This window comes from Nannobrachium achirus (assembly GCF_963921795.1).
Source record: "Nannobrachium achirus genome assembly, chromosome: 23".
Lineage (NCBI taxonomy): Eukaryota > Metazoa > Chordata > Actinopteri > Myctophiformes > Myctophidae > Nannobrachium > Nannobrachium achirus.
In genome coordinates, this window is record NC_137830.1 from 46,725,226 (window position 1) to 46,745,285 (window position 20,060).

At 44.0% G+C, this 20,060-nt stretch overlaps 1 protein-coding gene across 1 annotated transcript in view; it reads left to right on the plus strand.

Moving 5' to 3' along the window:
* ppp6r2a (protein phosphatase 6, regulatory subunit 2a) overlaps positions 1-20,060 on the plus strand; it is a 66,736-nt gene that overhangs the window by 7,627 nt on the left and 39,049 nt on the right. The window contains exons 2-13 of the mRNA XM_080754444.1: positions 2,370-2,539; positions 3,320-3,574; positions 5,897-6,083; positions 7,178-7,315; positions 8,052-8,117; positions 9,587-9,699; positions 10,272-10,385; positions 11,068-11,194; positions 12,473-12,625; positions 12,795-13,019; positions 13,652-13,716; positions 17,749-17,864. Of these exons, the coding sequence (XP_080610570.1) occupies positions 3,348-3,574; positions 5,897-6,083; positions 7,178-7,315; positions 8,052-8,117; positions 9,587-9,699; positions 10,272-10,385; positions 11,068-11,194; positions 12,473-12,625; positions 12,795-13,019; positions 13,652-13,716; positions 17,749-17,864 (1,531 nt within the window). The 5' untranslated portion in view covers positions 2,370-2,539; positions 3,320-3,347. The remainder of the gene's footprint in view (positions 1-2,369; positions 2,540-3,319; positions 3,575-5,896; positions 6,084-7,177; positions 7,316-8,051; positions 8,118-9,586; positions 9,700-10,271; positions 10,386-11,067; positions 11,195-12,472; positions 12,626-12,794; positions 13,020-13,651; positions 13,717-17,748; positions 17,865-20,060) is intronic.

The window sequence follows — 20,060 nt, forward strand, 5'->3', positions numbered from 1 at the left end:
TACATTTACTTGAAAACTTTAGTTAGTGCTGATACTTTTACTTGAGTATAGTATGTGAGTACTTTTTCCACCACTGGTATCAATAAACGAGAACTACTATTCTATCTCTTTCTCATAATGCCCAAATGTAATCCTTTGTTCTGCTGTCATAAGCCCACGTTTGCCAATAGTCTTCAGGTGTTAATGGTCAGTTTCTAAATAATTCACACACAGTAACTGTGTGAATTACTGCTCGAAACTGGACATTAACACCTAAGCTGTAGCTATGCTAAGTGCTTTGTGTAACATGGGTCTCAGTGTTTGTGTAACTTCGTGAAGGATCATCTGACTCTGATAATAAACCACAATCTACAGGCTCAACCACCTCGCATTGTGAGCTTGTAGATTTTCATAGATTGGCAAAAATAGAGTTGGATCACGTTTTATTCCAGTAACCCAGTTGTTTATACGATAGCTACATTAGCCTGCAGCTAGCGCTAGCTAGCGTTAGCCGTTAGCCACTAATAAACAGTCATCCAGAATAGTCTAATAAGTCAACTTTCCGACGGCAAAGGAACGATTACATTCCATGTGTCCTTCTGATAGATTTTCCCCCCTGGCTGTCATTCCTGTCAATGTTTTATTGTCCAAAAAAACGCTCTGGACGTGGATACTGTTCTATTCAATGCTAAGCTAACTCAACAACAAAGGAAAGGACCGCAGCATTTGCGGAAGTCACAGACGCCCCCAGGCAGGAAGCAAGCGGATCATTTTTTCCTCCAAAGCCCGAGAAGAAGAAAACGGGATAATAAATAAATAATAGATGAAATCATTATAACAACATTACGTGGTTAATAATTGTTCATTTGGAACATACGTGGCATTAAATTAACTGAATAAATACCGGAATAAATATCGCTAAGTAATGGAGTCTCGATATTACCGCATTTGGCTACAAAGGGCTAATACAGGCTGGCTAGGACTAGCATGTTAGCCATATTCTGGGAGGACCAACAAAAATATGTCACGATCTCTCACATTAATTAAAAAAAGTCCTATTTACATGCAGAGTTAAGCTCTGGCGTTTATGTGAAATGTAGCCTAGATATTTTGAGATGCTTTTGTGGCTTTATCACATTTTAGTGAATTGGGTCGCCGTTTTATTCCATGAGTAATTGTGTATAACATGCCAGCGTTAGCCTGCAGCTAGCGCTAGCTAACGTTAGCGTTAGCCGTTAGCCACACATCCAGAATAGTCTAATAAGTCAATTTTCCAACGGCGAGTGAACGATTGCATTCCGTGTCCTTCATGGATTTTTTCCCCCCTGGCTGTCAATGTTTTATTGTCCAAAAAGAAAACGTTCTGAACGTTAAAACTAGATAGTTTTACGATCATGACAATGTTGTCAATGCTAAGTCAATGCTAAGCAGGGACAACAAACATTTGAGTACTTTTGCCAACACTGCTAATTTCCCCCATAGCCTGGACTCTCGCCCCATTGTCTGGAAGGGCACTGCGATTGGCCCTTAGCTCAGTACCATGTACATGGATAGCCTATCCAGAAGAGGTAATCAATGGTCGTCTAAGAAAATGACCTGATTACCGAAGCTGGTTGCCCAGCTTAAAAACTGTTCCAAACATACTTGCCAACCCCTGTGCCATAGGCGCTCAGGTGGTAAAGTCCCTGCCCATCACCACCACAGAGGCTGTGGGTTAGAATCCACCGTGGTGCATCCGGCTTTGTTGGGCATCTATGTGAACATAGTTGGCTGTGTTCGTGGAGGGAAGCCGGACGGGAAGGGCGATATTGGTCATTGCCCGCCCGTACTCCTACAGGCTGGTGCGGCACAATCACAAAATCAGATTCTGAATGACCTGATGTGCCAACTTAGTGCTGTAAATGTGCAGAGATTTACAACTGTGTTTTACAGCTGACAGTACAAGTACAAGAAGGACAACAGTGCTCACACAGACAAGTTTGATAAAGTACAAGGACAAGATGATACAGAGCAAAAGAACAGCGCAATCCCATCCATACTAAACAGTAGAGAGCAGACACATGTCACTGAACATCAAAATGTGAGATTAGTAGTATTGCAGCCCAGTATGTCATCTTAGTGTTATTTCTCTTAAAGATTTTTTTTCGGGCTTTTTGCCTTTATTGATAGGACAGTAGACCGACAGGAAATGGGGGAGAGACAGGGAGCGACACGCGGCAAAGGCCGTACGGATCGGGAATCGAACCGGCGAGGCCGCAGGCATTGATGCCGAAATGGCAATGCCTATATGGTATGCGCCTGGTGCAGTAGGCCACCAGGCGCCCCAGTGTTATTTCTCTTGATACCCCACTGTATTAACAAAAACAGCATCCCCTTTCTGTGTTTCCCAGGTTATGGTGAGCCCCTCAGTGTCTCATCTTGTAAAGAATCCTGTGTTCTAAGAGGAGACCCATGCTGATAAATGCCAGGCTTCGCCACACTATCTGCCGTCTGCACACACACAAATGCCTGCCTGCCCGTGGGGGAGGTCTGATTGAAGATACCCATATTTCACCCACTGGTATGTACGAGCAATTTCTGGGCAGACCACTCTAGTCGTGCCCATGATTGTCTGGTATTAATGCTTTCACAGTTTAGTTTTATTCTGTGTTTTTCTTTGTCTCAACCATTGTCTTTCCTTCCCCACTTACTTTCTTCTCACTGTTTTCGTCCTCTGTTATGCCTGTTTCCCCACTTCCATGTTCTCTTCCACTGTTAACACTCAAATACCTGGAACGCGCCAGAGTCGCGTTAGATTTTAACCACTTTAACCACTATTTTATGCCTTAACCATTGAAAAATAGCAGATATACAAGCTCACAGCGCGGCACCGAGTGCCGCGCTGCGAGCTTGTAGATCTGCTATTTTTGAAAAAACGTGAACATGTGTGCAAGTCTTTGAATATCTTTGACCCGACATCTAAATCCTTCCTCTAAATCAGTGGTTCTCAAACCTTTTCTTGTCAAGGACCCCCGAAATTGCAGGTATTTGGCCACGGACTCCCATCTCAAAATATGTTGTTCCAGGGACCCCTAGAAGCAAATATTTGAGTTACAAATGTTCGCTTTTAAATAGATATATTCAAAGACTTGCAAAAAAAAATCTTGATTTTTTTTTCCAAAAATAGCAGATCTACAAGCTTGCAGCCGCGCTGTGAGCTTGTATATCTGCTATTGTTCAATAGTTAAAGCATTCAATAAGTCTAGGTCTAAATGGGTTAATCTCCTCTTTTCCTCATCATCTTCCACTGCTGTTCTCCTCTTTTCCCTTGTCCTTGCCCCCCCCCCCCCCCCCCCCACAGGGCTGTGTCCCCCGTCCCAGCAGCCACCATGTTCTGGAAGTTTGACCTGCACACCACCTCCCACATCGACCAGCTGCTGGACAGGGAGGACGTGACGCTGCGAGAGCTGATGGAGGAGGACGATGTCCTGCAGGAGTGCAAGGCCCAGAACCGTCGGCTGCTCCTCTTCCTCTCCCAGGAGCAGTGCATGCAGGAGCTGGTAGGCTTCATCACCACAGAGCCGGCCGCTGACCTGGAGGAGAGGAGCCGTTTCAAGTGAGTGCACCATAGCTAAGCTTGGAACATCAATGGAGTTGAAAAGAGCAAATGTGAATGCATGAACGGTACACTGTAAAAACCAGAGTGTTCATTTAACTCTGAATGGATATGGGCTAGTTTGGTTCTATTTGTGCGCTCAGAGTAAACTAACTCTGAGGATTTTACTATGTCATCTCCTAAGGCCTGAGGAAGTTCATAAGGCCAAAATGTTGTATACATTTGAATTAGGAATACAAATAAAGTAAACGATACAGCTCTATATTGTATCCCTTAAAAGACAGTGGACCGGGCAGATGAATTGCTGAGGTGGAGGGTAGGGTTGGGGGCGGTAACCGCCGTACCGCCGTACCGCGGTATACCGAGGCCTACCGCGGTGTCAGGGTCCTTACCGCGGTCAAAATAGTCTATTTTTTATTGAAAACAAGCGAGTTTTAAAACGGGGGAGAGGCGAGGACCGCATGCGCTCCATGCCGCTCTGCTCTGGGCCGCGTACCACAGGTTTGGAACGTCTATGGTTTGGAAGCCACATACGTCACTCGACTCGGAGACACAGTCTACACAGTCACAGCAGCAGCCTCGTAGTAGGGAGCACGGAGAAGTGTAAACTTTCTCTGACTGTAATCCACACAACACAAGTATGTTAATACATACCTTGTGTTGTGGCAGTAGTACCTTGTGGCATTTTGTTTTTTATTCATACGGATTACAGGCGGAGCGCGGACCGCGTGGACTAAAAGCGAAAATGAAACTATCTTTTACTTTTCCCACCGCGTCGCGCCGAGCCGCCGACTCGCCCGTTGTGCCCCGTCGCCGATTTTATAACCTTTTCTGTCAAGTCTTGTCACTAAAACCTGTATATATCAGCACTCAATCGCTGCGATTTCAGACGTGAGTTAATCACTGTACACGATCTGATTACCCGTCTCCGTCTCTCTTCTGGTTTGTTCACACAGTCACAGCAGTCTGTGTCTTAAAAGCCCAAATAGCTACCGTTACTATGGTAACCCGACAGTGCAGATCTAAAAGCTCAGAACGCGTCGCGGATGCGACGTGTTGTGAGCTTGTAGATCTGCTCCTTTCAAAGCCAAACCTGCTGTGCTGTACGGGGAAGTATAACTCGGGTAGTCAGGCTGTGGTAACCTCGCATCACCAGGCTTTCCGAGGCTGTGGAGAGGCGACTTTTGGGAAGACGATTGCAATATTTTGGCTTATCGCCGAACCTTAATTAATAGATACGGGGGTGCGGTAATTACCGCAATACCGGCGGTAAATGGGAAGACGGTAATCGCGGTAACAAAATGTTGATACCGCCCCACGCCTAGTGGAGGGCCCAGTACTTACTACTTAACGCATGTATTCAGGGCTTAAAGTGCAAAATAAACTTCCGTCTTGGGATTATTTTTGCTTTAACCCCTGTGTATTAGTTACCCAAATTGAGCTACTCTTAAGGGCTTTGCACACAGGACCGTTGCGTTTCTTTCCGTTTGCTGCATGATTAAAGCGCATTGGATTTGGTGTGCAAGGCTGTGCGGAATCCACACTGCGGATCCAAAGAGGAGTCATAAAAGGAGTCAATGAGTTTTTACCGCATGCGACATGACGCACAAATCAAACTGGGTTCGACCGGGAAAAAGACGCACAGCCGCAGCCACCTGCCGCATGGCAAATTCAGAGCTGGTGTGCATGAGGTCATAGAGAATCATTGTTTTCGTCCGTTTTTTCCGTGCGAGAAAAACTCATCTGTGTGCAAAGGGCTTTACACTCTGGTGGTGCCCGGAAAAAAAAGGCGTGAAAATGTGTGCAAATCTTTGAATATATGTATTTTAAAAGCGAACGTTTGTAACTCAAATTTTGCTTCTGGGTGGTCCCTGGAACTAGATATTTTGAGATGTGGGTCCGTGGCCAAATACAGATAATTTTGGGGGTCCTTCACATGAAAAGGTTTGAGAGCCACTGACATAGTAGTCTCTCAAGAACAGACTAACTGAGCTCCAGTTAAGTGAAAGGGACCTTTTCTTTGGCGATGGCCAGCCAGATTGCTGACATAGAAACATAGGTTTTTCAAAAAACCTTAGAAGGATTCAAAAAACACTTACAGAAGCGGGTCAGAATTCTAATTTTCACGATTTTTCAAAAATAGCAGATCTACAAGCTCGCAGCGCGGCACTCGGTGCCGCGCTGTGAGCTTGTATATCTATTTTTCAATAGTTAAAGCATTCAATAATGATACACAATAATGTTTACCCGTTCTAAATGGGTTAAAGTTGTGGGTTTATAAATATATATGTATAAACATCTAAAATTGTTCTCCATAATCAGGTTCCCCAACATTGCCTGTGAGCTCCTGACATCAGACGTGAGCATCATAAATGACAAGCTTGTTGGGGACGAGTCGCTGCTGGAGATGCTCTATCACTTCCTGGAACAGGACCCTCCCCTCAACCCCCTATTGGCCAGCTTCTTCAGCAAGACAATTGGCAATCTCATTGCCAGGAAAACTGAACAGGTAAGCAGAAAGAAAATCCAGGCTGGACTCGTGAAGTGGTTTATGGACAGAGTGCAAACTGCTAAAATAAACATGAATTTATTTGACATCTTGGCTTTCATCTCTGTTGTCCAGTAATACAAACAGGTTGTGTTAGTTACAGGCTTCCCACGGTCATGAAATTCCTGGAAATATTTTGAAATTAGAAAAATATTTTTCCAGTACTGGAAAGGTTTTCATCAAGGGTCCTGGAAGGTCCTGGAAAAAAATAGCTATGCATTGTCTTTTGTTATTAATTTTGTTAATACCTCTGAAATGACAAATTAAACATTGGCCAAATTGTCAAATATTAGGCAGAAATTGTGAAAATAGCAGATCTACATGCTCACAGCGCCTCAAATAGAACAGTGTTATACAAAATTTCTCAACTCTTAGTGCTCGTCAGGGTGCCGGGTTATATAGTCCTGGAAATTGGGTTAAATATTCTGGAAACGTTTTTGAAAAGTTTTGGAAATTAATTGGTAAAAAAAACGTGTGGGAACCCTGTTTATGGACAGAGTGCAAACTGCTAAAATAAACATGAATTTATTTGACATCTTGGCTCTCATCTCTGTTGTCCAGTAATTAGGGCTGGGATGCGATTAAAATATTTAATACCGGAGCCGGTGTGCATAACACAATTAATTACAGGCTCTGTGATTAATTAATCGCAATTAATCGCATTTTAATCGCACATCGATATTTGACCTGAGAAGCATTTTTTTTCAAGTAAAACACATTTTGTTGTACGAGTGAATCAACAAGTGAGTTTTTTAAAATCTAAATTTCGCATCCAGGGGCCAAGTAAAGCGCTCTGATTGGCTACTTCTCCCTTTGCGTTTGTTGTCTCTTCTTGGTTGGTGCATCGCTATGATCGGTATGCCCGAAACTGAAGGTTCTGTGGTGCAAAAACTAAGTGCGATTAAAATGCGCTAATTTTTTTAATCGCGTTAATTTTCTGTAATTAATTAATCGCAATTAATCAGTTAAAGTCCCAGCCTTACCAGTAATACAAACAGGTTGTGTTCGTTAGTCCCTGTGGTGACGGCTAGAATATTGAATGATTTTCTGTCCAGGTGATCTCCTTCCTGAGAAAAAAGGAGGGCTTCATTGGTCTGGTTCTGAAACACATCGACGCCTCTGCCATGATGGACCTGCTGCTTCGACTCATCAGCTGTGTGGAGCCTGCTCCCCTAAGGCAGGAGGTCCTCAATGTAAGCGCTGTGTGTGTGTGTGTGTGTGTGTGTGTGTGTGTGTGTGTGCGTGTGCGCGTGTGCGTGTGCGCGTTAACTTCAGGGTACCCACGGTCATGAAATTCCTGGAAATATTTTTAAATTAGATTCTTTTTTCCAGTACTGGAAAAGTTTTGGAATTGATCGAGGGTCCTGGAAGGTCCTGGAAAAAATATCTATGCATTGTCTTTGGTTATTGATTTTGTTAATACCTCTGAAATGACAAATTAAACATTGGCCAAATTGTCAAATATTAGAGGCAGAAATTGTGAAAATAGCCGATCTACATGCTCACAACGCCTCGCAACGTGAGGCGTTGACAATAAAACCGTGTTATACAAAATTCCTCAACTTTTAGTGCTCGTCAGGGTGCCGGGGTCCCCAGTTCAAATATGATTATTTCGGGGGTCACGGCCTGAAAAGGTTGAACCACTGGCATACACTACCTGTCTTTGGGCATTGCGCACAGGAGTAAGCGCCTCGTTATTGAGCTGAATTATTGTTATATAGTCCTGGAAATTCTGGCAATCCCATCCATACTAAACAGTAGAGAGCAGACACATGTCACTGAACATCAAAATGTGAGATTAGTAGTATTGTTCAATATTCTGGAAAAGTTTTGGAAATTAATTGGTAAAAATGTGTGGGAACCCTGTTACGTGCAGCAGTAGTAGTCTTTGAAGGTGTGGGCCTTAATGACCTTATTTTCTCTCCTCAGTGGTTGAATGAGGAGAAGTTGATTCAGAGACTCAAAGAGCTCATCCACACAGGCAAAGATGAGGAGGTGAGTGTCACAGTGACATTTGGTATACTGCTGGACTCATGTTTTCACAACAGCGACATTTCTATGATACGTTCTCATCGCCAGCTTAATTTTTAATTGAATTGACTGAAACTTAACGTACATAATAGTCTCATATGTTGCACTGAGGTTTGGATTTTGCAACGGCATGTTATGGTGCACAAAAACCGGTGACAAATTCAAGGAACATGTCACAAGCCATCGGAACAGTTTCAATGTCTTTTGGCATTTATCGTCCCAGGAGCCGTGGAGGGATGGAACACCATTCTAAGAATATATTGAATCACTGGCTGATTTGATTATTGTGGTGATGGAGAGTGCTGTCTTACAATTTGGTCAAAAATGTCCCATCAGGATAGAAATATTGTCATCATAGGATAAGGCTGATCTCTCAGAATAACATTATTGGCCAAGCAGACCAAAATCATTCTAAAAAATGCCCCTACTGCATAACGGAGCCACTGAATCCCCTCATTGTAGGAGTCAAGCAATGAGGGATGTGACCATATAACCTTTTTTCCCCCATTGTATGTAGACCAGGGGTCTTCAACGTTTTCAGGCCGGGGACCCCCAAACTGATGGGGAGATGGAGCAGGGACCCCCTACCACCTCGTAGGGTGGGGGGGGTCGGGGCTACGACATATTTTTTATTTTAAACATGTACAAGTTACAGCGAGTAGGGTGGGCCGTACCACAACCATTTCTAAACATACTACTTATTAACTGAGAACAAATGTCAATAATATCAACAATATGTCAATTGCATAGTAATCATGTATTCAAGCTATTCAAAATGGATAGAATCATGATTTATTTTTTAACATAAATGTGGAAAATGGCAAAAAAAAGAAAACATTTTTTGAAATCTTTTTTTTTTTTTTTTGCAATAATTTCGCGGACCCCCTGCAGTACCTCCGCGGACCCCCTAGGGGTCGCGGACCCCCTGTTGAAGACCCCTGATGTAGACCATTGCCTATGGTTTCATTTTTGTAATGAGGGCATTATGCACGGCAACCCTACTCTAACATCCCTCTGTATGTAGTTGTTAACAGACTGATTTTGCTTACACAGTGTGATCACGTCCTGCATTGACATTCTTAGTCACCTGAGGATGAGTTGCTCTTCTGTCTTTCCTTGCGTATCACAATTGCGTCATGGTCATTGAATGTGTGCATTTGTCCATTTCCCAAGACCATTTTCTGTTGCCTTTCCCATTGCATGAAATTCAGATGTCACTTGAGTCAAAGTTCTTATTGAAACACTAGCCAGTTGAGAAAGTCCTTGCTCAGCAAATAAGCCCTTTCTATTACAAGGTCTGATGTTTATAGCAACGATGTTGCAGAACATGATTATTATTTTTTTTAAATGGCACTAGAACACAATGCAACTCGAAACAACATATTTAACAACAAGATGAATATTATTTCATTGATTGTTGATTTGGGTTTCAGAGACAATCAAACGCCTCCCAAACGCTTTGTGACATCATCCGCCTTAGTCGAGACCAGGCCACTCAGATGCAGGAGAACGCGGAGGCTGACCCACTATTGACCGTGTTGGAATCGTAAGTAAAGAGTAGGGATGGTCCGATCAGGTTTTTTGGAACCGATCAGCGAGCACTGATCACAAAAGTTTGATCACCTGATACCGATCAATCACCGATCCGATCAAGTTATTATTTATATTTTCTAAATGTTAATGTTTTAACTTTAATTCATTCTTTCACTCATGAATTCATTTATATATTTGCCTTATAGTTATTTACTAGCATTACTATGTATTTATTATCATAGCAGTAACTAATTATTCCTTCAGCACTGTGGAAATCAATACCCCAAAATGGCCTCAAGTGGGCATACTGAACGGCTGGTTGATCGGATGCACCGATCGGATCGGATCGGTGAATTTACCTTTTGATCTAAACCACCGATTATCGCCGATCACGCTTTGATCGGCCCGATCCGATCCATTGCCGATTGATCTGTAACATCTCTAGTAAAGAGTTGATTTGATGTGGTGGTTCATCTTCCACTGCTACATGTCAATGTGTCAAGTTGTTTTCACAGTCAAATGAGTCAGCTGAGCGCTTCTCTTGTAACTCATTTCTGTGTCCATCGTCCTTGGCGTGTCTTTCAGGCAGGACAGTGTGGCGGGGCTCCTTAAGTCCATGTTTGAGGGGGAGAGGAGCGAGGCCTCTATTGTTAACGGAACTCAAGTGCTACTTACCTTACTGGAGACGAGGAGGTCTGGGTGAGTTAACCCATTTAGGGCCTAGAATTATTGACTGCTTTAACCAGTGAAAAATAGCAGATATACAAGCTCGCAGCGCGGCACCGAGTGCCGCGCTGCGAGCTTATAGATCTGCTATTTTTTGAAAAAGTCGTGAAAATGTGTGCAAATCTTTGAATATGTGTGTGTTTTCAAAGAGAACGTTTGTAACTCAAATTTTGCTTCTGGGGGTGGTCCCTGGAACTAGATATTTTGAGATGGGGGTCCGTGGCCAAATAAATATCAGTTTGGGGGTCCTTCACATGAAAAGGTTTGAGAACCACTGACACAGTAGTCTCTCAAGAACAGACTAACTGAGCTCCAGTTGAGTGAAAAGGACCTTTTCTTTGACGATGGCTGGCCAGATTGCTGACATAGAAACATAGATTTTTTTCAAGAAATCTAATTTTCACGATTTTTTCAAAAATAGCTGATCTACAAGCTCGCAGCGCGGCACTCGGTGCCGCGCTGTGAGCTTGTAGATCTGCTATTTTTCAATAGTTAAAGCATAAAATAATGATACACAATAATGTGTACCCGTTCTGAATGAAGACGTTCACGTGTCCTGAAATCACTCGTCACTCGTGCCAACCATAGCGCGAGGCATGTGACGGGGACTTGGGAGTGTCTTGTGGATCTAGTCCTTTGTTTGTGTCTCTCTCAGGTTGGAAGGGCTGATGGATCTGTATTCTCAGGGTTATGAAAGGTCTTACACTGTCAACAGCAGTATTTTAAATGCCATTGAGCCCCATCTACCGGACTTCCAGCAGCTTCTCCTGAATCCCCCCAAGGTAAAGTCACCGAACCAAGTGGGAAATAATCAAATAACAAACTGAGAAATGACATGAGTATCACTAATAGGGATGTTAATCGACGCATTATTGGCGAATCGACGCGTCGCGGCCGAAAATCGACGCGTCGATTGACTTTTTTCACTTTTTTTTTTCGCTAAGCAGCAGCTGAGAGGAGAGCAGCACAACGGCGCATTACTTTAAACAACACAACGTATGCTGCACCCATCAGAACTTGCATCAAAGCCCTAATAATAATGATAATACATAATTGCTCTTCCTTGTTAGCATGGAGTCTGTTCTCTAGAGACTAGAAGCGGAGTGACAATAAGTCCATGGAACGTGCGGGAGCGCTGACCGCTCGCTCTCATATATCCCCGGTGTGTCGCATTAACGTTAACGACGAGTAGTGTGGTTTGTGATCATCGCACACAACGGCGACGCTGCCATTAACAAGCAAGCTTTCGTGTCAAGCGTGCATGCAGAGGCAGGAGGTAAACAAAAGCATCCAGTCCATAGAGTTGATACAGTCAGGCAAGTCAGCGCGCACTGCTATGACGCGCACATCAGCCCGGTGCCCCGGTCCAGCAGTGTTTCTCAACCAGTAGTCCGCGGACCTGACTAGCGCCGCATGCATGCGAATGCACAACACATGCAGGCATGCACTCGTCTCCGACACAGACACACACACACACACACACACACACACACACGGTCCTCTCACATATGGAAAACATTAACGCTTATAACGTTTTTGAACGATTAAAACCTTTTTTGGGGGAAAAACTTTTGAAAAATAAAAAAATATATATATTTTTCGACTTTTCGACTCGTACTTTTTGAGTCGCGGTGAGCGTGAGTCGATCGACGCGTCGATTTCCGATTTTTTTTCACATCCCTAAATGAAATGCCACATCCATTGTCTTTGTGGAATTGTCTACTTCAAATAGATGTTATCTACAGTTTGTTTTACTTCTCAGCAGATGATAAGTATGTTACTTAGTAGGTTATTTAGACATTTATTCATAGGTTTGATCTCAGTCTGCTTGCTATATCTTGGTTACGTTGATGCGCATACCGGTACTTATTTTCTTAGCACTATAATTACTTGATGATTTTGCTTGTTCTTGGTTGACTAGAAAAGGTCGTCGGGATCGGGACTCGAACCCACGACACGCTGATTATTTGTTTTAATCTCGTTTTGCAGTCTGTGTACTGTGTACATCAGTGGGGTTTTCAATTTGACGTTTTACTCGACGCATGCTCCTTTTTATCCAGAAAAGTGCAATACTGACGACCGTCGGCATTCTGGAGGAGCCGCTGGGGAACGCCCGCCTTCATGTGGCCCGGCTGGTGGCCGCCTTGCTGCAGACCAATGCCCCCAGTATATGCCAGGAGCTCTGCAAGCTCACCACCATGGACCTACTACTGGTACGCTCCGCTTGGCCCTGCTTGCTGCACTGAGCTGCATTGAAGCTGCATGGGCTCCCCTATGTTCTCACCAGCTCACATTCTCACACCCTCATTAGAGTTTGTTTTTGTTCTGTGGTATGTCAGCCACTCTCAACCCTTCTCAGTCGCTTTCCCTGTCGTCCTGCAGGATCTGTTCTTCAAGTACTCTTGGAATAACTTTTTGCACTTCCAAGTGGAGCTGTGTGTGGCCTCCATCCTGAACCACCCCTCCCAAGAGGAGAGGCACATCCCGGGCCTCCAGAACCATGATGAGAAGCCTGCGGAACCAAGCCCAGAGACCCAACCGGAGGGAGGGGAGCCAGGCAGGACCAGTGACCCCGAGACCTCCATCCACAAGGCCCTAGTTGCACATGTAGGTGACTCAAACAGCAGCACCTATTCAGCCTGATCCCACTTAACTCTTTTACTGCTTCGGACGTTCCCCTTTGCCCCAATTTTGACCCAAGCATGCTGCCAATACGGCTCGTTCTTTTTACCATGTCTGATGACTGTAACCTGATCTGGGGTCGCGCCGCAGTGTACAGTAAAAACATCTCCCGTAACGCTGCTCTCACAAATCCACCGCACGTTAGCAATAATGGAGTCCCAAATCACTTCCTGGCTGTTTTCTGTGTATCTGATCTAGAAAATGTATTTCTATGCTCTGAATGGATGGCAAGCGGTGCGGCCCAATTCACACTGCCCTCTACTGCCAGTTTGGCTAAAGTACACATATGAGCGTTCCATTGTAAAAATAATTAGTTTGAAAATAATCTATCGATAATTTTCTATAACATCGCAAAGGTAGGCTGCTTTTTGCTGGCACCAGCCCCAATAAATAAATAATAAATCTGGCAGTAGAACTGTTAAGTATGTCCTCATCGGAGAGAAGCAGTGGTGGAAGTAATCTTGTTTTTATGTGGACCCCTTACTGTAAGTGATCATTTGTATTTTTCTCTTTCTCATCTAACTACATTGACTTCCCCCCTCCTGTTGATCTCTTAGCTCTTCCAGAAGTGTCGGCTGGTACAGAGAATCCTTGATGCCTGGGAAGAGAATGATAAAATACAGTAAGTCTTGCTCCATTTGTTAAAATAAATCACAGCTCAGTATTGTACCTAGTGTGTTTTTAATGGCAATTTATGCGTTGAGCGACAAGTGTCGAACAACGTGTCGCATGAATAACGTGGTGTCAGAACGACTAAATTGTGTTGTGGAGGACCTCCGCTGACTGTGTCGCATACTTTTGGAAAAATGAAAGGCCACAGACGCTTAATAAAATATTGCGTACTCTGATCGGTTAGGCGTACTCTGACTGGCTGGGAAGACAAAGTAAGCCCTGCTTCTATGAACATGCCATGCCAAGACCAGATTTACTTCCTTGTTTACATTTTCCGGAGAGTCGTAGAGGTTAGTGATGCACGGGGTCCGGTGCATTTATTGTTATTTTTCATAACCCGCCTGCCCCGCCCGTCCCACAGAACAATATACAAATCAAAAAACCCAGCCCGCAACGCCACCCACGGGGAAAAAAGGTTGATATGAAAGGTTGTGGTGATGATTATCGCCTTATCGACGAGCTATTGTGGTGATGATTATCGTCTTTATATACCACTCTTCTATGTACCCAAAGTCGCTTTACAGAAAGGTCTACAGTGGCACAATATTGTCAACCTTATATGAGGTTCCTTATTGTTTTTTGACAGCAAAAAGACAAGAAAATGTTCATTACCTCTAAATAGGATCATCAGGGCATGAATGGTGTTCTCAACACTGTAAAGAGCCCATGCGTAAAGTGAAATGGAAGTGAGCCTCGATGGACAGCTAGTCTATCCTAATATGTTGAAAATCTAAGTTTCCTTTTTATGTAGACATTGTCTTTTTTAAGACGGACAATATTAAATCCTGTGTTGTTGTTGGTTATTGATTGATCACCAGATTCGAGAGATGGTTCATTCAGTCCAATCCGTCTCACTTGTGTTTCGAATCGTATCCTTTGACTGTCTGGTGATATAACTTAACTGACACAAACTATTTATAAACAGACTTGTGTGGATGACAGAGACATTAGAGTGAAATCCTGATTGTGGACACGCGCTGAGAATTGTTGGTGCACTGCTCTGTTCTGTGTAAGGGGGTCTTTATACCAGGACGATTGGAAACGCTGCCGGTCTCGTTTTGGATTTATTACCCAAAAAACGTCGCGTTTACACCTTGTTGTTGGTTCGTTTTTCTGTGTTTATACTACAAGTTGACAACGCATGAATTCAAGCAAAATGTGTCATGTTCCCAGCCTACATAGGCCTATACTGTGTATTTACCCTTCAACTATAAAATATAGGCCTATATTGTTTTTAATGAGACATGCTTTGTAATTAGGCTATGCTCCCAAATCCATATTATTATCATCTGTTCGCATATTCAATGAGTCCCGCAAAAGGAGGTTTTTAGCGAGGTGAAGTGAAACACCAACAAAAGTCACCTGGAAGATGAAGTTCGGAACATTTATAGCCTATGGAGCATATTTCTGGACATTATCTACGGGGATGGGCTATATTAAGTGAGTTCTGTCTTCTAGCTGCAACACAGAAGTATAACGCACCATGCGAGGCAACTAACGGAGTAGGCTAGCCTACAGAGGCACATATGGGTATGGTAGTCTACCATACCTTGATTACAAGGGAAAATAATAAAATGTACTTCTTAAAATAAATTCATCATGCCTGTTGCTAAGTATTGGCAACATGACTGTCTTGCATGCGTGCCTTGCACGTGCAAGACCAGACAACAATCATGTTGCCATACCTTAGCTCTTACTGAACTGACGCACTGCACTGGGATGCGGCGCAATGGAGGATGATGTGCCGTCGCCGTTGCAAAATAAACTAACGGAATAAATTAATGAACTGACGCCATACGCCACTGGCAGTCTGTTATTTAGTTTGGAAGCAACATGCGTGCCTTAAGAGGAGGCTAGACGCACTGGAGAGAAAAAGCGACATGATTTCTTTGACTGGAGGAGAGGGAGCGAGGATATGGAGGAAGTTTTTGTGATGGTCTCTGACTGACTGGACAGTTATGTTTATTCTGTCTGTCTGTCTGTCTGTCTGTCTGTCTGTCTGTGTCTGTCTGTCTGTCAGCAAGACTCAGCATATTACAATAACTCACTCATTACCTGAAGTCCGCTGCGTCTGTGATGTGGCGCGGTGCATGAAGAATTAATCCAGTATTTTTTGGTGAGAAGTTGAAAAAGGGGGACGCAAAATAGTCATTAATCATAGCTTTGCTTAGAATGGAATACCATAGCCTAATGGTTTAATTTAACTTTGCGGAGAGGAGAGCTGTTGCAACTCCGACAGGCCAGCTAGGGTACCAGCCCAGGTGCGACGACTTGTGCGTAATTAGACATTTTTAAAAGGCTTTCATATAGACTACTCCTGACATTTTTCAAATGAGGTTTGTGCTAATAGATCACTGGGCTATTTTCTGGGTTTTAATTAGGCCTACAACAACACAAATAATAATATTACATTTTCGGTTAGTCTGACAGACTGACACTTATATGCAGCAGGGGAAGGGGAGCAGAGGAGGGGGTGCTATGACATCATCGCACTCTCCCTCACGGCCGAATTCCGATATTACACCGTTGCGAAACTGATGCGAAACCGCAGAAATGCACTTTCAGAGCCGAATTCGGAAAAGTATCGGTTAGGGTCATGAAACCGCGTCTCCGTGTGTCAAAATGGCCGAATCAATAGTAAAAACTATCGTCTACAAAAAAATCGACCTCATGTAATGACCCCCTAAGCGTCTGCTAGGCGCAATACAGGTTTGCGGCCCCAACAGGAGCAGAATTGGAGCTCCAACTCCAAGCCGCTCGGGCGCATTTTAAAACTTATTTGCTCACGCTCAACCGTTTTATTCGTATTCTTTGTATTCTTATTACTTATTAAGAATAAAAGTCAAAACAAGAGCAGGTGATTTTTTTTTCTCCCTTTATTGCACGTGGTGATGACCCGCCCGCCCCGCCGCCCGACAAATGAGCCTGAAATCTTGACCGGTCTTGACTGGTCAGCGTGCCCCGTGGGTGACGGGTCGGCTCACGCTTCACTAGTAGATGGTATAAAGTCTGAAATCTCAGAACCTAACATGAAACACAATAGTGTGACACGTCACTCAGCACTTAAATTGTCACTCCGAGCATAAATTGGCCTATTCACGGTCATGTGTCCAAGTGATTCTCAACCTGTGGGTCATGACCCCCAGGGGGATCCCCACATTATTTTGTGGGAGGTTCCCACAGTAAAGTGACAATTTAAGGGTTTTGAATACTTAAAGCTATACTGTGTAAGTTGCTCAACTAGTGGTCAGTAGCAGTAGAGCAAACCGCGGTCGCGTCTGCTTTTTTTCGGCCGTTTTTCGCCGCGGACCGGGCTTTCAGACCACCGCGTCCGCCTCGCCAAGCCGAGACGCATCCATAGAGGTCTTTCGTGTCCCTCTACGAGCCTCGGTTGGGGAGTTAAATGCTAAACTCCTAGACCAGTGTAAACACTGCAGTGTACTTCCTGAAGAGCTCGGCAGTGTATGATCTGGGCTTTGATTGGCCGGTAGGGAGACACGTGTACAGAATGATGCATATGACGTATTTTGCCGGGAAAAACAGCCCCGGTCACGGCCACCAGGGCTCAGTAGAACACATATAAAGAAAAGGCTTTGGGAGCTGAAATTAACAGAGTGGGGGTTCTAAAACCTTAGCGATTTAATAGTTAGGACAATTTTAAGATATGTTTCATAAAAAAAGTTACATAGTATAACTTAAACAAAAGAGAGGAAAAAAAGAAATGAAGACGTGAACTTGTAGATCTGCTATTTTCACAATATTTATCTGTGGAAGCGAGTCATACTAATTGTAATGCCTCAAGTCCTACAATTCCAATTCCTACAGTTCCAGTTCAAATCTGATTATTTTGGGGGGTCATGGCCTGAAAAGCTTGAGAACCACAGAGAGTGTTGTTATATACTGTAGGTTGGACATGAGCCTCTCAGAGTGTTGTTATATACTGTAGGTTGGACATGAGCCTCTCTCTGCCTTTGACCCTCAGGACTGAGGGTGGTACCAGGAGAGGCAATATGGGTCACCTGACCAGGATTGCCAACATGGTGGTACAGAACCTAGAGAAAGGTCCGGTCCAGGCCCATATCTCTGACCTCATCAAAGGTAAGTGTGTTACCCTGGTCCGACCCAAGACCCAGAACCACGGTAGAGCAGTAAAGCGGACGTAGCCTGGTGGTCAGATCTGGGATAGCAACGCTTCTGCATTTAAAATAGCTCTGAGCATATTTCTATAATCTGAAACGCTAGCTATTGGCCAAGAGTTGGCCTCCATATTGAGGCCAACTGCTTATTTGGGGTACTTCCAGCAGACCTTCGGGTGTTGCAAACGCCACTGAGCAACTTTCATTGAAATTAATAGCTTGTCTGTCTAATATTTATTTAGCTGCAGCATCATGCACACCATGAAATGTGTCGTTTGCAATTTGCAAACGACACATGGTTTAACTTTCCATGAACTGCACACTAAGTAATCGGATGTTCATTGCTAGAGATCATTGGATAGAGCTTTTGTTTTTAGACCCGATATGTATTTTCCTCTTCAGTAATTGACACGTAAGAAACGCCTTACAACCCAAAACATATGACTAAATCTAGTATGGCTGCTATTATGTCCTGGTAACGTTCACACACTGGTGTGTACTAGGGATGTTAATCAACGCATTATTTGCGAATCGACGCGTCGAGGCCGAAAATCGACGTGCCGATCGACTTTTTTCACATTTATTTCCGCTAAGCTGCAGCTGAGAGGAGAGCACAACGGCGCATTACTAAACTTATGCAGCTGCACCCATCAGAACTTGCATTAAAGCCCTAATTATAATAAATACTTGCTCTTCCTTGCGTTAGCATGGAGTCTGTTCTCTAGAGACTAGAAGCGGAGTGACAAAGTCCATGGAACGTAGTGGGAGCGCTCTGGCTGGCACCCGCGTCCACGGGTGTGTTGCATCAACGACGAGTAGTGTTGTTTTATTGTCAATCTTGACAAAATCACTGCACACGAGGCGAAGCTGCCATTAACAAGCGAGCTTTGCAATGGTGTCAAGCATGCATGCACACAGGCATGTAAACAAAACACATCCAGTCAGCGCGCACTGCTATGACGCGTGCACACGAACAGACCAGCAGTGTTTCTCAACCAGTAGTCCGTGGACCTGACTAGTGCCGTATGCATGTGAATCTGCAATGCATGCATGCACAACACAGACATTCACTCGTCCCCGACACAGACACACACACACACACCGGTCCTCTCACATTTGGAAAACATTAACGCTTATAACGTTTTTGAACAAGCGATTAAAACATTTTTGGGGGAAAAACTTTAGAAAAATTAAAATAAAAAAAACGATTTTTCGACTCGTACTTTTTGAGTTGCGGTGAGCATGAGTCGATTTTCGAGTCGATTTTTTTTGTTAGGGACAGACGTTGGCATTGCTCCTAATAGGGCAAATGCAGAGGGTGACTTTCCCATGAGGATCAATAAAGTATAACTTTCCCCATGGGGTCACACCACTGCATTCTATTGTTTGCTGCAAGTGCAACATTTTAGATTTTTCCTCTCCAGCTGTGAAATGGTTGCACTGCCGTCTTGTTTGTATTGTCTTCTATGGGTCTATAATCCACTCGTATGCTACCTACTGGTGGGACTACCAAATTGCACCAATGAATGCATGGGCCTTTTCAAACTGTACAGTTTTTCTTTTAATCATTTGTCCTTGGAACGATTTACAACCATGCTGATGAGTGCCCTCTTCATGGTATGAAAAGTAAACATACAGTATACGTATATGTAGTATTCTGAAGTCCAGTTGCCTCTACATACACCAGGGTTTCCACTAGGCATTGACTTGGCCGGCCAACTTGGATGAAAACATTCTATTTTTCTGGCCAAATGTTACATTTCCAGCCACAATGTAATAAACGTGCGTCTTTGAAAAATATGTGCATGTGCAATGTACACCGCCCTGATTGCTTACTGTTGCCATCCATCCATCCATCTTCAACCGCTTATCCGGAATCAGGTCGCGGGGGTAACAGCTCCAACTGAGACTTCCAGATTTCCTTATCCTGCTCAACTTCCTCCACTCCCTCTGGGAGTATACCAAGGCGTTCCCAGGCCAGTCTGGAGATATAATCCTTCCATCTGGTCTTGGGTCTGCCACGGGGTCTCCTCCCAGTGGGACGTGCATCGAGGACCTTCCTAGGAAGGCGCTCGGGGGGCATCCGTACTAGATGCCCGAACCACCTAAGCTGACTTCTTTCCAAGTTAAGGAGCAGCGGTTCTACTCCAAGTCTCTC